We start from the raw sequence: 17,337 nt of genomic DNA, 5'->3' as shown, positions 1-17,337 counted from the left end.
TGTATACAGTCGTGGAATTAACACATTATTATGCCTAATTTGGACAACCAGGTATGGTGAAGATAAGGTCCTTTTTAAAAATAATAAAATAAGATAAAGAAAAACATTTTCTTGAATAAAAAAGAAAGTAAAACAATATAAAAACAGTTACTTAGAAACTAGTAATTAATGAAAATGAGTAAAATTAACTGTTAAAGGTTAGTACTATTAGTGGACCAGCAGCACGCACAATCATGTGTGCTTACGGACTGTATCCCTTGTAGACTGTATTGATATATAATGCTGCGATGAGGTGGTGACTTGTCCAGGGTGTACCCCGCCTTCCGCCCGATTGTAGCTGAGATAGGCTCCAGCGACCCCGAAGGGAATAAGCGGTAGAAAATGGATGAATGATATATAATGTAGGAACCAGAATAGTAATAACAGAAAGAAACAACCCTTTTGTGTGAATGAGTGTAAATGGGGGAGGGAGATTTTCTGGGTTGGTGCACTAATTGTAAGTGTATCTTGTGTTTGTTATGTTGATTTAATAAATAAATTTAAAAAACTAAAAAAAAACGATACCGATAATTAAAAACGATACCGATAATTTCAGATATTACATTTTAAAGCATTTATCGGCCCATAATATCGGCATGCCGATATTATCGGACGTGTCTAGTCACCACGCTTTGTACTTTGAGTCAGGTGACTTGCATCTGAACAATTTGGCACTGTCAGTTTCAGTTAAATAATTAACCACCATGCCATTGTTGTTGGAAGAGACACCACAGCGGTTGCCAGGAGGCTTTACGGAAATATTCTTAAACATTAAGAAAATACATCTTTTAGACAAATGAGTGAGGGTATCAGTGCCATTATAAAACACCAACCTTGACCTTTTGAGAGCTGGGGTTTTTTTCTGCATACAGCAGGCAGTGAGTAAAAACAAAACATAATATAAGGTGATGTTTGTGCATTGGAATAAGTGAAAATAGTCCGTGAAGATGTAACATTAATGCATATTTTTCTTTCATTGAAGTTGTGACAGCACGTAGAGGGTCACGAGACTGGCATGAAGGCGGGCGTTTTGTTGTGATTGGTCAATTGCTGTGATATCGGTATTTTGGTTGGTTCTTTATCCAGTCAGTCAGCATTTCTGGCTTTTCATTGGCTACCCCTCCATTTCCGCTTCTCTAAATTGACAGGGTTTTTTTGTTTTTTTTCCTGTCGTGTGTCCTTCCCTTTCAGCTAGTCGCGCCTGGTCCACATCCACACCTGCTGGAGAATTCATATTTGCCGATAAATAATTCAAAGCAATATGGATGATTTTGACATGCTCAACTCTCCGGCTGCTGGGAACGGCGTCTGCTCGGACGAGGACCCCGCCGCGGCGTTTTTGGCCCAGCAGGAGAGCGAAATCGCAGGGATTGAAAACGACGAAGGCTTCAGCATCCTGGACAGTGGCGAGGTGCCTTCGTCGCTGGCAGATTCCAACGGTGGGTAAATAACCCAGCTCGGTTTTGGCTCGCCGTTGCTTGATAAATGTCGAGGAATGTTGTCGGGATGTTTTAGCTTGAAGCAAAATGAAGTTATTTCCTTTTGTCAAGTTCGAAACCGAGCTAGCGCGGCCAGCGAGCTAGCTAAGTGGGTTTAGCTCACCTAACCTGACACTAACCTCACTTGACATGATGAATACATCATTTACAATAAAATATGCTATCCTTATCCTCGACATGTATCGCATTTTGTAATAGCCATGATTTAAGTGATTGGAATAATTTAAGCCTATTTGCCCCCGAAAGTTATCAAGACATTGCGCTTGGTGACCTTTGGCCTCATCTCTTGGTGCTTTACTTTAAAGAGTTTATTATAAACATTGTTTGTTTCTATGCATACTATTGCTGCCTGAGTTCTAACCCCATTTGCCTTGTCTTTCTAGATGGTGCTGTCAATGGAGAGTTTCATGGGGTAACTAATATCATTTTCAAAAACGTATTTGTTAGACAACCAAACATATTTTTTCCTTTTTATGTTTTGTTTTATTTGCAGCTACGGTGGCCAACAGAGGCAAAGTCCAAATGCTTCATAAACTTTGCTGTTATATTTTACTGATATTATAAAGCAGGGGTGCCCACACTTTTTCTGCAGGAAAGCTACTTTTCAATTGACCAAGTCGAGGGGATCTACCTCATTCATATATATCATTTATATTTATTTATTTATTTATTTGTGAAAGAGACATTTTTGTTAACAAGTTAAAGGTGTTTAATGATAATACAAGCATGTTTAACACATATACTGTAGATGCCTTTCTTTCCAGAAGACCTCCTGGTACCCCAGCACCTCCAAAACCCTCAAATCTAGACTGCAAACATCCCAGAACAAGCTAGTCAGACTACTTCTAGACCTCCACCCCAGATCACACCTCACTCCTACCACCTTCTTCAAAGTGGGCTGGCTCAGGATGGAGAACAGAGTAAAACAACTTGCACTGAGCCTAGTCTATAAAATCCGCTACACCTCCCTGATACCGAAGTACATGTCAAACTACTTCCTTAACGTAAATGACCGCCATAACCACAACACCAGACGGAGCTCCACTAACCACGTTAAACCCAGATTCCGATCTAACAAAGGTCTTCATTCATTCTCTTTCTATGCCACATCAATATGGGATGCACTCCCAACAGGTGTAAAAGAAAGGGCATCTCTATCCTCCTTCAAAACCGCACTAAAAGAACACCTCCAGGTAACTTCAACCCTAAACTAACACCCTCCCTTCCTCATCATACCTCTTCAGATTGTAAATAATCAAATGTAGACACTTTTTCTTATACTTTCTGATCCCTCTCTGTGTCCACTACTTGCTGTACATATCCTACCAAGTCAGTCCTACACTGTTCCAATGTCCATTTCTCTGATGATGCAATTGTTGATGACTGAAGTGTTGATACCAACCAAACCTATCAGCATACTTCAGTCATCAACAATTATATCATCTGAGAAATGGACATAGTAACAGTGTAGGTCTCACTTGGTAGGATATGTACAGCGAGCGGTGAACATAGTGAGCTCAGAAAGCATAAGAACAAGTATACACATTTGATTATTTACATTTTAATATTTACAATCCGGGGAGGTGGGATGTGGTGGGGGTAGGGGCTTAGGCTAGGGTTGTAGCTGCCTGGAGGTGTTCTCTTAGTGCGGTTTTGATGGAGGATAGAGATGCACTTTCTTTTACACCTGTTGGGAGTGCATTCCATATTGATGTGGCATAGAAGGAGAATGAGTTAAGACCTTTGTTAGGTCGGAATCTGGGTTTGATGTGGTTTGTGGAACTCCCCCTGGTGTTAGGGTCATTTACGTTCTGGAAGTAGTTTGACATGTACTTCGGTATCAGGGAGGTGTAGCGGATTTTATAGACAAGGCTCAGTGCAAGTTATTTTACTCTGTCCTCCACCCTGAGCCAGCCCACTTTGTGTGTTAAAGGGGCCCTATTATGCCAAACTAACTTTTCTTACGTGGCGCGGTTGGGAGAGTAGCCTTTCCAAAAACCTGAGGGTTCCTGGTTCGATCCCCAGCTTCTACCAACCTATTCACGTCCATTGTGTCCTTGAGAAAGACACTTCACCCTTGCTCCTGATGGGCCGCGGTTAGGGCCTTGCATGGCAGCTCCCGCCATCAGTGTGTGAATGTTTGTGTGAATGTGGAAATAGTGTCAAAGTGCTTTGAGTACCTTGAAGGTAGAAAAGCGCTATACAAGTATAACCCATTCACCCATTGGTACATGTTGTTGCTTATTTGGGATCTGCATAAGTCCCAAATTTTTTAAAATCAAACCTTTGAGGCATTGCTGAGACAAATAATAAATGAATCTTGCCTTCCTTTCGACTTCTGCCAAACGAGCCGTTTAAAATGTGCACAACCTGTGACGTCACCGGATTATCCACACATGGTATAAATGTACCCAGCGTGCCTTGCGGGCAATTATAGTCAGGGCTGTAGTTAATAAGCTCCTTCTTTTTCTCTATCCTCTTGCTGTGGGGAAGACTTGCTCGTATATACGCATGCATCCTCCGCTGTTGCCATTTCAAATACAAAGTGGTGTACAGTTCCAATTTATATCTGTCAGTAGACTCTCAATGGAAGCGCTAAAAACTACAACATGGCTGACAGGGAGAAGACTCAGTTGAAGTGGATGCACGTGAATAAGACCCGCACACGAAGTGACGCATTCTGAAAAGACGTTCAGAAAGCAGCTTGAAAACTGTCTGTAAAACATAATTTATGCACAATTTTGACAAAGGATTAACTATTACATGTTATGTAGACCACAAAATGTAGAACAAAAATCATAATATGACCCCTTTTAAGAAGAGTGTTTAACAAAATCATAAAAGAAAAAATTCCCTTGTTTTCCCGCATCTTCGAAAGTCAGCCAACTTTCTTGTGGGCATCCCGCTAATGATTTTAAAAACTAAACCGGATTGTCTTTGCTGAATTTTGTTAACAAGTAACCCTATATGAAAACTGAACTGTGCATGTACCGTCTAATTTGGTGAGTGCTACAGTTTTATTTTATGACCAAATCATTGTGCTTTCACTTGTGACCTTTGCTTTAAATATCTGGATGTTAGAACCTTCCCAATTTCCCTTTCCTGTGCTGTCATTGCAATATTTTGCTGCTGTTTGCCCTGTCAGGACTTCCTTCTGAGTGTTTTAAGAGAAGCACATAGAATGGCAATGATTTATTATTTGGAAAAAGCCTCTCCAACAGCAGAAACTACACATTGCTAATTTTATATTGTCGGAAAAAAGAAACTGCCTACAAGAGCAGACTGCAGCTGTGAGGTGGCAGTTGGCAAGATTAAAGTAACATGAATAATTCAGCACACAACCGGTATCTAGCTTGTCCTGGTCATGAATTAGACACCATTCAAGGGAGTATCACTTGTTTCATCCGTGTATATCATGTATCTTAGGAAAGCAACGGTCCATCTGATGCCTATGCTGCAATTTCCAATGCCGACCGTCTGCAGGCGGAACCAGAAAGCCTTCGCAAATGGAGGGAGGAGCAAAGCGAAAGACTGGAATTACTTGGTAAGCCCATAAGAGGGACTATGTTAAGCGCTGCAAAGTCTATCCTAGACATTCTTGCATTCTAATTTTTACTACGGGTGTAACAATTTGTTTTAACTGTGATTCGATTCAGAATTTGTGGTTGCCGATACTATTCAGGGAAGATCAAAACATTTTTTAGAACGAAACAATTCATTGAGATGAAACCGATTCAGTAACTTTTTTGCAAGAAAAAAAATCAACCAATAGCAAACAATTTAAAGGCCAATGCTTTCACATCTTATTTGAATAAAGTGCAACCAACACTTCAGGTTGAATTGCCAACGGGGAACCTTTTCTGCTCACATTTTCAATATCAAAGCAATTTTCAACACAACTACAGTAACCAAAAATGTAACTGTAGATTTACTTGCTAAATAATGTTCCCCGACTCGGCCATACAGTATCTGTTCTCCGCCCTGGCGTCGCCGATGAACGACAGTGTCCCAAGTGTGCGGAAGCATGTATGCCCCCTCATCCCTGTTGTTGGTATTGGCCCCTCATGCCTCTCATCTGGATATTAGATGGAAAAGGATGTAATCCTACATGTTGGTATATTCTGAAAGACAATTCAAACCTGTAAATGGCGAGAACGACACGAAAAGACGCGTGGATCCACCCCCCTTTTATTCGTGATAATTATGAGTAATTTTTCCTCTAAAACAGGAATATAACAAGATTCTAGCTGTCGGCATCCTAATGACAGCAATGATTGCTCCCATTAGCTGCATTGCTAGCCACCAAGAACGAGCCAATTTTTGCATGTTAAAATGCATAAAAAACGACTTTTGTCTTCTTGAATAGATGGATGGATCTTGCCTTTCATAATGATTGTGAACGGTAGGCAAAAAAAGTTTTAAAATGTGCATTTGCATTTTCCCTTTAAAGTTTTGCAATCGTACTATAGCTGAAAGTGTTTGTGATGTAATTAATGATATTGTCTTGTGGCGTTTGATATTATGACCTCTCTCGACCACTGTCGCTATCCGCCATTTTTGTTTTGCTGACTCTACAGACGGGCAGGCAGACTTAATGTTTAACGTCCTAATTAAAAATGCCACACTTCATATAAAGTATGCCGCTTTTAAATCAAATGTTTTCCTTTTTCTAGTAGCGATAAAATCGATCGATCCAGTTTTAAATCGATAGATGTAGTTGAATATAAATCGATACATATTGATTAATGGTTGCACTCCTAATTTTTACCTATAAAAAAGAGTTAAGCGCTAAAACATGGCAGCGCAAACGTTTTCAATCACTGTGACTAGCTCACTGATAGTGTTACACAGCTTAATTTAGATGTGAATGATTTTGTCTCTCTTTATAAGTCTTGTGGTTGACTGGCAACCATTTCAGGATGTAGGCTATGTTTTTGTCAATCCTTTGGCAAAGACTGTGACTCTTGACACTAAACGAGATATATTGTAGAAAAAAACATTCTCTCTCTCATAAAATCTAACCCTCTTTATTCTTCTGCTTGCTCACCTCCCTGGCCAGATGATAACTCTCGCAAACAGGAGTCTGAGTGGAAAACAAAGGCCAAGGTGGAGCTGGAAGAGTGGCATGCCAGGCAGAATGAGCAGCTGGAGAAAACCAAAACCAATAACAGGTACTATCTTCAAAGATGGCATCACACTGAGGACTTTTTTTTGGTAACAACAAATGCAAGTTCTGTGTCAATAACAAAAGCCCAGTTGAGGACTTCACGGTTTTAGGCAAAGTTGAAATTGAAACTGGTGTTTTTCTCTGTATATTTCTAAAATAAGTACAAAGCACGGTACCGGATGTTCTGGTTCGATTTTTAAAGCTGTTTGTTTAGGCATTAAACTAATTGACACTAAAACAGATTGTATCCTTTTCCGCCTTGCAAAGTTCCAATTTCGGGAAAAGGGTGTTGCAACCACACATTAACACCCTAAATTAAAAAAAGTATTCTTATTAATTGGAAGAAAAAGAAAAGTGTCACTGAATATTATTAAAATAAAATAGGATATCATTATTTTACTTTGCTTTACCTGTCACATTATTGCAATTTTCAAACGGTGACACTCCACAATCCAAGGTCTTCATTGTCTCAGACTGAAAATACTTTATTTTCTACTGGGCTACTAGCAATCATAGAACACTACTCATGTGAAAATACTAACACGTCTCATTAACTCTACATAAAACAACTGACGCCTAATTTCAAAGACCCTTGCTTTGCCAATTTAATCAATGCCTGATCTTGATTGTCTTTTAACTATTGTACTTGTGTTCCATCCTCTTCTCCGTTTTACTGCTCTCTCTGTTCTCTGCCCTCTTGCTGCACTCTCGTGTGGGCGGATGTGTGTCCAGGGTGCTGGATGAAGACTTCTACAAGCAGCCCTTCTCTGAGCTCATTGGTTATGTGTATGTCGCTCCAACTAACGTCCTCTGTCCTCATTTTGGTTTTGGCCCCATGTTTCTTTTTCCATTTATCACCCACAATTTATCTTGCCTCATTAGTTCATACATAGTAGTTTTCATGTCATCCATCATAAACCCACGATCATTGCTATTGTTTCCCATTTACATTGTAATTTGTGTGCATTCCCCCAAACATGTCACATATGAGAGTATGCTGCTGCATGTCCCAGCACACACATTCCCACTGCCATATACCTTTACCCCTTGGTTGAGTCTCATGTACTTGCATATATATATTTTTTAATCATCTAATTTTACGCAACAACAGAAAATCCAACATGTAACCCCCATGGAACTCTCATTTGTTTTTTATTTTTGGAAATAAGTGCCTTTAAACAACTTTACTAAATATTCAGGTGTAGGAGGCTTTAAGCAGTCATGTTTTCAAATTTGGTGACGCCAAAAATTGAGATCTTATTGTATTCATGAGTTGTAAGACATGGTTAGAACTCAAGTTCTATTCATCGCAATATTTAGATATTTATTCAAGGCCATGTCCATACGAACACAAATCCCTAATAAATGCATACTTATCTCTGCGTTAAGGCTTCTTGTCCACACGCACAAACAGTCTATTGCAAACGATGGCGAAGGTGAAGAGTTCCAAAATGTTCTGCTCAGTGTACGTGTGTACACTGCTCAAACGGAGATTTGTACTCCTGATGACGTCACAGTTGTGCGCTGTCATTTCCCAAAGCTCAACAACACTGCTTTGCTGGCTTTAAACACACTATAAGAGGACTTATAGTCAGCTGTTTTGGATACGTTTGCGGTCAGACCTCCAGCTGATGGGGAACCTTTGACAAGCAAGACTTTTTATTTTGTGTAATAGGAAAAGTGCAACATTATCTGGTTTTAATCCTTATTTGAGAACAGATCATGAAGTTAACTTGTGTGTGGTGGTTCTATTTGTGTAGATGGAGGCAGGCGTGACGGAGCATGCGCGTATAACACATCCAAGCAACTGAAAAAAAACCCACTTTGATTTTAGCTTCCTTTTTGTTAGTGTATACTGATGTTAAAGACAATATACACTTCATTGCACATGTATCACTATATAGATGACTAAATTCGTTAAAATTCCACAAGAGTTTTGCAGCGGCACATGAACGTCCGTGCACTTTGGCACTTAAACGTTGAGGTTTTCTTAGCCTCTTGTTAGTGCGTGCTGATTTTTATAAATAATGTACACTTCACTCCACATGCAATATATCACCATGTTGCTGATTAAATTAATTTCACAAGTGTTGGGTTTCAGCAGCACAGGTGCGTATGTGCGCTTTTAACACTAAAAAAAGATTCATAATGTTCCCAGGGCTCTGTAAGTGCAGGCAGGTTTTAAAGGTAATATGCATGTCATTCTATGTCTGGTATAACAAAATTAACTTAATAACAGAGTTGTAATGCTAACTAGTCAGAATGCTTTTCCAGCCTTCTGATTGGACTGAATGTGCATGACAGCTGGTTTGTGTGTAGACAGAGACATGGATGGGGATCGCTTTAACCCCGGATATGCGTTTTTGAGATTATCCGTGTTCGTGTTGACATGGCCCAAGAGGTACAGTCCAGAAAAAATGGTCTATTTCAATTCATGCCTTGAAAATATTAGGCTTGTTAATATTTCTTGCACTTGTTGATGGAATGTATACATGTAATGTTTTCCATTTAGAGACGCACAACTGTTTCAAACTACACCTTGTTAGTCCTACAGAAGAACAAGCCAGAAAGTGCCTAAATTGGGCAGCCTTTGCTTTCCCTCTCTAATAACTCAAGCGTCTTTAGGACAGAATTGTGGCGCACACTCCTTTCACCTCTTCACCTTTTTATAAAGGGAACCATAGTGTTAAGACAAGTTTACCTAGCGTGATAGATATTGCCAACAAATTTGACATTAAAACACTAATAATCAGTTTTTTCTAACATATTGTAAACTTGTATGAACAACAAGGGTTCTCTTTAACCAGTCAGGCCTGAGCAATATAAAACTGGTTTAGGTCTAAATAGTGCAATATGAAAATCTAAGGGAGTGTGTGGCATCCAATTGGTATAGTTCCAATTCAGAGGATGAATGTTAGTCTACAATAATTGATGATTGTGCACAGGGCAATGTCATGCAGTGTACACTATTGTAATGGAAAAAAAATTAAATTCAAATGTAACTCTCCTCTTTATTTGGACAAGTACTAAAACAAAGCTATTGATTTGGGCATTAAAAGTCACATGATCAGCCCCCTTCCATATTGGAGACTGGTGGCCACTGCAACCAAAACAAGCTTTCCAGTGAGCAAACCAAAGGCTGCTTGTTGATCGTGCTTTTGAGCACTTAAGAAAGGCTGAAAAAAATTACTGATAATGTATTGCTTTTGCATGCTGGCTTTTAACATCTGCATTAAGCTTCATTTTTTGTTATTTAATTTTGCCCCCACCCTTTGCTTTTTCTCTTCTGAATTCTGACCAGTGAAACTGTTTCTCCCTCTTTTCTTTTCCTATGCACCTTAAAGCACACACATTAACCATCCTTGCTACCGCCTAGACCAGTTAAGTAACCAAACAAAACACCCAAATATTCATTTGTTTGCTTATGCGATGGGGTTAGATGCAGCTTTGTGTGTTAGCTAGGTTAATGTATCTAGTGTAATACTCCCTTTTGTGTTGTGCCTTGTTTGTGTTTAATGGAGAAGTTTCATTTTTGCTCTTCATCCCCATGTTTGCTTTGTGTAATAGGTTGTGTTTGGTACCTTGGTGGTTTGATTTGCGGGTTGTTAAATACAACAACAAGCAATGCCAATGAATAGATTTGTAGTAAGGAGGGTATTGGGGGATGGGTCAAGGTAATGTTTTGTATTTGATTAGCTAATGTTTTGCCTTGTAATAGTAGTTTTTAAATTCCCCACATTTTTTTTTGTTTTACTGTCTTCAATTAGACATGAATTGATCAGTTTCACAATTAAAACACACGAAATCAAAGAAAATCGCCTTCCAAAAAAGCCTGCTCTCTAGCACCATGCATGGCAAAGGCCCAGTAGTGCTTCCATTTTGGACTTGGTTAAAAGCAGAATAACAAAACGCTTGACTCAGGTGTTTTGTTTTAATCAAGGACAACTATAGTGATGAGCTTTTCATTTCTATAACTGCTTTTTGCAACGTATAGAAAATGTAAAAACGTCACAGACAAGTGAGCAGCTATGAACTGAATTTTCAATGGCAAGGTATTCCCAAAACTTTTTTTAGAATTCTTGTTTCATCAGATTTTGCTACACGCCCTTCTTATTTGCTGAGCTATAAATAAAAGTAACAGCACTGTAGCGTTACGAAAGAGAATCGGGGTATTTAAGTTGTATGTTTTCCATTATGTAAAGAGAATGCTGATGTCTGTGTTTCCCGCTCTCAGGTAACCTCTCTTGAACCGATGACACTAACCTTGATGAAAGATTAGAGCGTTAAAATAAAATAAAAAGTTTTAATCCAGACAGTGCATGATAGGCTGCATGCTGATATGCCTCACTGAACTTTGGTAGAAAACTAGAAGACAATGAAAGGTCAATGGTGACATGTGATCTACTTTGTTTGCATCATGTGATCAGCAATACTGTGCTAAGTCATGTGAAAAGTTTAATCTTTAATGTCGCAATATGACCAGTAGCAACATAAAGGAGTTTACACATAATGTGTTAAGCAAACCTAAGATTTTGTTCTTGACCACTTCACATACTATTTGTTGCTCATATTTGAGTGTTAATACCCCAAATAAGAGTGGCTTCATGTTCCAGATGAAAAGTAAAAACTGAGATTTGTAGATACATCTTTTTATTTGGACACCGATCTAAGTGCATGCTGCATATCAAATGTACTCAGCTGTTGCACCGTCCAAACCTCTTAGCCACTAGTTTTGCTTGTTTTGTCTTTTTTTACTTCATATTAAGATCTTCAAAATGTAATGTCTAAATGGGGACATATGGCCACCAATGTTTGAAGGTGGACATACTTAAAAAATAATTGTATTCCCATACATTTTTTTTACATAATTGCAGAACTCTTATAGCTACCTTCTCTCCTTTTGCTAAGTTGCATTTAATCAATCTGGCAAATATTTCTTACAGTCTTTTAGTTTGTTGGTGATCAGCAGAGGACTATCTGAGAGCCGTCTTTTACGTTGTTCTTATAAGTACATATGTCACCTCTTCCGCTACTGATCGACTTCCATACCCTCTCTTCTCCCCTCCGTCCGGTGCAGGGCGGCTGAGGAGGCCATGATTTCAGACATGGACGAGAACAACCCTGGCACAGAATGGGAGCGCGTGGCACGCCTTTGCGACTTCAACCCCAAGTCCAGCAAGCAGGCCAAAGATGTGTCCCGCATGCGCTCTGTCCTCATTTCCTTGAAGCAGTCCCCGCTGGTCCGCTAGACTCGGCTTCACGTCATCGAATATCACCACCAATGCAAACACAACCTGATGAAAAGGTGGCATACACCCCTTTTTATACATGCGTGTTTACCACACACAGACCTAGCTTTCTCTAATGGAAGGACATAGACCGTTATTGCACCCTCATCCTAGCGTTCCACTCCTGACGGGCCTGTAGGAAGTTCTTGTCTTCAGGCCAATCATTCTATGGGTCCATCGCTACACTGCAGTGTGGTTTGGTTGGTCATCAGACTATCCACTCAAACTTTCAGCTTGTCAACTTTAAATCTGCTCTTCTTTGTTTGGTTTATGGTTTCAGACAAACGTTTTTGTCGTCAGCACCTAGTAGTTATTCATCCTTCCAAAAAAAATGTTTGCTTTAAGGACCAAATTTTTAAAACTAAATCCAGCAAGTGTTTTTTGAACTGTGTTGTCCCTACTTGTGGCATATGTTGTCCAGTTGATTTCAATCTATGCATTTCCTCATGAAAAGCTCCTCCCGTCTCCAGTCATGAAATGGAACAGTCCAGTACATTACAATTTAATGTTTATATTTGTGTTGGCAGTGTCTATGTACTATCTTTGTGCACCTATGTACATATACAGAAAGCACTATATATACAGAATATAAAACATATGTTAGACAATTGTGGTTTTAAAGAGAACTAGATATTAGTCAGCTGTTGTTCGACCATGCATGTCCATGTCCATTGACTTCAATATCAGTAAACGGTGAATGACAACTTGTGTTTTGTTCTACCTCGCATTTGTGTCTTAAGATTTTCCATCTTTCGTCAGGTGACTGCTGAGCTTTTCTCCCATTGAGGAGAACAAATAAACCAAACGAGTCTTGGGCAGTATTTACATCTCCTCCAGGCAGTAAATCACTTGATATCCTCCTGGCAGTAAATCACTTGTTATTTATTCTAAACTGCAATCTGTGTACAACACTGAAGAACTAACAATTTCCCCTAAGAAGTTCAGCAACTCATTCCTGGCAATTTGTTCTTTTTCATCTGAAAGAAAGAACACTTAGCCGGAGTGTTGTTTTTCATCCCTAATAACCTAACCAGTAACGATACTGATTTTGGCAAACTTTAGAAAAGGGAATTGCTGTACAAATTTGAACAAAAAAAAAACCATGTCATTTGGTCATGATTAGTTTTGGGAGCTACAGAAATGTAGAGCTACTGCCGTGGTGATCTTCACTGCCTAGTTTGGCCACAAGAATCATGCTTTAAACCAGTGTTTCTTAACCATGCCATTACAACAACCATTGTCGGGTGGATAGTGCCCCCTATAGGGCCAACAATTATATTTCTCAGCTGTGGTCTGTATGGGCCCTAGTTAGCGATGCACAGTTGGTTATGGTTTAATTTATTTCGAACACTTATACAGCTAAATTATGATATATCATATAATCTATATATTTTCATTTCTCTGTACAAGTTTGAAAATTAGTTGGAAGAAGCAAAGCGTATTTAGTCCTACCCCTTTTCCATCCATCCATCCATTTTCTACCGCTTGTCCCTTTCGGGGTCGCGGGGGGTGCTGGAGCCTATCTCAGCTGCATTCGGACGGAAGGTGGGGTACACCATGGAAAGGTCGCCACCTCATCACAGGGCCAACACAGATAGACAGACAGCATTCACACTCACATTCACACACTAGGGCCCATTTAGTGTTACCAATCAACCTATCCCCAGGTGCATGTCTTTGGAGGTGGGAACCCACGCAGTCACAGGGAAAACATGCAAACTCCACACAGAAAGATCCCGAGCGCAGGACCAAACCCAGGACCATTGTATTGTGAGGCAGACGCACTAACCCCTGTTCCACCGTGCTGCCCTTTTTCCAATTTATAGCAATTGCTAACACATTTGTTCACTTTCACAATAGCAAACAAACCGAAGTCCGGAGAAAAAGCCATAAAGGAGTTTTTAATTGCAAACATTGACTAAGTGGTGAAGGTGTATTTTCATTGGTTCTTTAATTGTATTGACAGTTAAGAAACATTATTACTTAGATTACATTTTAGCACTAAATCATTTTCAATTATTTTTCATTAGTTATTTATGAGTCTCTGCTTATGCAGTATATTTGTTTAATACTTATATTTCTAATCAGCCTGACTTAAGCCTTAATAATATTTGTGATGGTTTCATATCTTTTGACAAGGTTGTAAACTGTAAGAAGGTTAGATATCATTATTGAATACGAACAAAATCGAAAGTAAAATGACTAATTTTGTGTTAATATTTGAGTGAACCCCCGGGCCCTTGGGCCCCGAGGTCAAAATGGTTAAGAACCCCTGCTTTAAACGATGTTATGTCCTCTGGAGTTCCCCCATACTGTAAGTGTGACTGCCTTTCTACACTTAACTAAACTTCCACTTTTACCTTAGAGAGAAGTAACCCAAGAAGACACATACTGTATAAGGTTTCTTAACTCTATAGTAAATCCTCCATACAATACACCATCCTCTGTGAATGGGAGTGCAGCTCCAAAGTGGGGTTGTCGTAAAAAGAGTTCAAAAGCGAGGGTTCAGTCGGTAGTTCTGACAGAATCTCAGACGCAGCAATGTGAACGGACAGACCATGTTGATGTTGTGTGTATGCGAATGGTTCGACAATTTTTGGTGTGTGTATGCAAAAGGACAGACGTTAGTTGGTGTTGAGGGTGTGAGAATTGTATGTGAATGCATTGACGGAATGTGCAGGTGTGTGTGTGTGTGTGTGTATATATGTGAAAGGACAGAGTAAAGTTGGAGTATGAATGAAAGACTGATGTTGAGTGTTTGAGAATGAACAGACAGGTGTTGATAGTAAAAAGTACCAATGATTGTCACAAACACACACTAGGTGTGGTGAGATGCATTGACCCATCACCCTCACCCCCTGGGTGGTGAGGGGAGCAGTGAGCAGCAGCAATGGCCGCACCCGTGAATCATTTTGGTGATTTAACCCCCAATTCCAACCCTTGATGCTGAGTGCCAAGCAGGGAGGTAATGGGTCCCATTTTTATAGTCTTTGGTATGACTCGGCCGGGGTTTGAACTCACAACCTACCGATCTCAGGGCGGACACTCTAACCACAAGGCCACTGAGCAGTACGTGTATGTGGCTGGGCGGACACATTTTTATATTGTCTGTGTATGTGAATGGACAGACCGATGTAAATGATGTGTTTATGCGAGTAGACAGATGTTTACATTGTGTGTTTATGTAAAAGGAGGAATAGAAGCGTGTATAAATTGAAAGACAGATGCCGAATGCAGCTGAGATAGGCTCCAGCACCCCCTGCGACCCCAAAAGGGAAAAGCGGTAGAAAATGGATGGATGTTGTGTGTATCGCAGCAGGCACCAGATATTGACAAAAACATTGATTATACATATACAAGTCCTTTAAAATTGACTTCGAAACAACGTTGCAAAATAGTTGTGAGACAACATTAATGTCTAACGTTGGATCCACATTGTTGGTTGGGATATTACCAAAATTCAAAGGTCAGATCAACGTCACAAACTGACATTGAATAATTGTTGTCAAAAAGCATGTTGTTTCAACGTTGTATTTGTATTGGAAAATATCGGTTGGAAAATGGCCAAAATTCAACGGTCAAATCAACGTCAGGACCCAACATTGATTAAACGTTGTCAAAAAGCATGTTTGAGTTGCTCAACGACAGGACCTAATTCAACAAGTTCTCAACGTTGACGTGTGTATGTGAATAGACATGTTTACATTACGTGTGTAAATACAAGGACTGACTAATGGCATGAAGAGGCAAACAAATGATGTGGTCATGCCAGTCACCAGAATAGATATTTTACATATTGTGCAAGGTTAACAGAGTTATTACTGATTGTATCACATTAACTACACAAACATCTTAATACAAGTTATAGAATATCTGAAAGACTCGAGCAAATATTTTAAACTTTAGACATCTTTCTTCTTCAGTCATTAAGACATGTCCAAAAGACCGGATCTAGATTAAAGGGTGGTATAGGTCGGACATTTGAATGTGTGTGTTTTTCCACTTGACTTTGAGGAGTGCCCATGACCAAGACCTGTTCGACTGGAGCCTGTCTAAAATAACATGGCCCACTCCTTATTTAAGCAAACGGTCTTACTCACCGATAGGAAGACGATTAAATGGATGATTACATTACATTGTTATTTCATAGATGACGTGGATATAGTAAGTAATATTTGTTCTTAGAGCTCATCCCTCAGTCACAATGTCTCAACAAGTGTAAATACAGTTCTCACATTTTTGTAGCATTTCAGCATCACTGCATTCCATTGGCTGCATCAACGACACAATGACAATAAAGTTGACAATCTAATCCGGGTTCAGTCCATCCATATTACATTATACCAGGCAAGATAAGGTTGTCATAGCAATGTATGCTTTTCTTTTCTTTTTATAATGTGTAAAAGATTCTAAAGCCGATTGAGCTTACGTGGAGGCAATCTTAACAATGACGTGCATGGAAACCACACACCTTACATGAAGACAAAAGAACAGTTCTCCCCGGCTTTTTAGGGAAGAAAGTTTGTACTAAATTAAAACAATATACTCTGTTTCAGTCTGTGAGAATTAGAAACCAGGAAGGAAAGATAAAAAAGACAAAAAACGTGTTTGAAAATTAATAAAGGGAATAAATGAACATAAATGAAATAAAAACAAAACCAGAGAGAAACGCTTTAAAATGTATAAATAAATGAATGTGGACTAATTTAAGCCTTCACATAATAAATAATGATTTGTTTTAAGCTCGTCCATCAGGATACTTTTAATAAATTAATAAATGATTTAAAAAATAACTATGATATCTACTGTTTTTATGAAACAAAAATGTCTACAGCCGTGACTTTTTTATTACGGCATCAAATGCGGAATTTTTAAATTGTATTATTGAACAATGTACATCAGGGGTGTCCAAACTTTTTCCACTGTGGGCCACACACGGAAAAATTAAAGCATGCGTGGGCCATTTTCATATGTTTCATTTTCAAACCATAACAAAATATATGGATTTTATTTGATTTTTTACATTTAGGGCTCCCGGGGACCATAAAGGCTCTAAGTCATTAAAATGTTAAAAACAAGTCAAATTATTATCTTTTTTTAATTTAATGCTTACAGTAAATATCTACAGTATATCAACTTAAGGTTGATATAAAGTAAAAAATTAAAAAATAAAAGTTTTTATGCCTTTTCTGTCAAAGACAACTTTTTTTTTTATAATAAAACTGAAATATGCTGTATTTCCCCCACTGCCCAAAACATTCAGAAAGCAATGTTTGATGTGAAGTAATTAGAGCCTTAAAAAGATCAATAATGCAGGACACCATTGATTTTAATTCATTATTAT

The 17,337-nt window shown here is 39.0% G+C and overlaps 1 protein-coding gene across 3 annotated transcripts; it reads left to right on the top strand.

The window, feature by feature from the left end:
• The first annotated feature begins 1,177 nt into the window (after positions 1–1,177).
• clta (clathrin, light chain A) lies at positions 1,178–12,814 on the top strand. 3 transcript variants are annotated; one of them, XM_062032577.1, is made up of 7 exons: positions 1,178–1,478; positions 1,922–1,950; positions 4,965–5,082; positions 6,598–6,709; positions 7,438–7,491; positions 10,050–10,085; positions 11,783–12,814. In XM_062032577.1, the coding sequence occupies exons 1-7, from the start codon at positions 1,301–1,303 to the stop codon at positions 11,952–11,954; spliced, it is 699 nt and encodes a 232-aa protein (XP_061888561.1). In that variant the 5' UTR covers positions 1,178–1,300; the 3' UTR covers positions 11,955–12,814. The 3 variants fall into 3 exon arrangements, with proteins under 3 accessions (XP_061888561.1, XP_061888562.1, XP_061888564.1); XM_062032578.1 differs by lacking the exon at positions 10,050–10,085; XM_062032580.1 differs by lacking the exons at positions 7,438–7,491; positions 10,050–10,085 and having other exon boundaries at positions 1,182–1,478.
• The last annotated feature ends 4,523 nt before the right edge of the window (positions 12,815–17,337 follow it).

The sequence above is a fragment of the Entelurus aequoreus genome, linkage group LG22, assembly GCF_033978785.1.
Source record: "Entelurus aequoreus isolate RoL-2023_Sb linkage group LG22, RoL_Eaeq_v1.1, whole genome shotgun sequence".
Classification (NCBI taxonomy): Eukaryota; Metazoa; Chordata; class Actinopteri; order Syngnathiformes; family Syngnathidae; genus Entelurus; species Entelurus aequoreus.
Note: the sequence above shows the minus strand (reverse complement) of the source record. Positions and strands in the feature narration are given on the sequence as shown.

Coding starts and splice junctions, on each gene's coding strand:
- clta (XM_062032577.1), top strand. CDS start 1,301: ATGGATGATTTTGACATGCTCAACTCTCCGGCTGCTGGGAACGGCGTC. Junction 5,083..6,597: donor CGAAAGACTGGAATTACTTG/GTAAGCCCATAA, acceptor CTCCCTGGCCAG/ATGATAACTCTCGCAAACAG. Junction 10,086..11,782: donor CCTTGCTACCGCCTAGACCA/GTTAAGTAACCA, acceptor CGTCCGGTGCAG/GGCGGCTGAGGAGGCCATGA.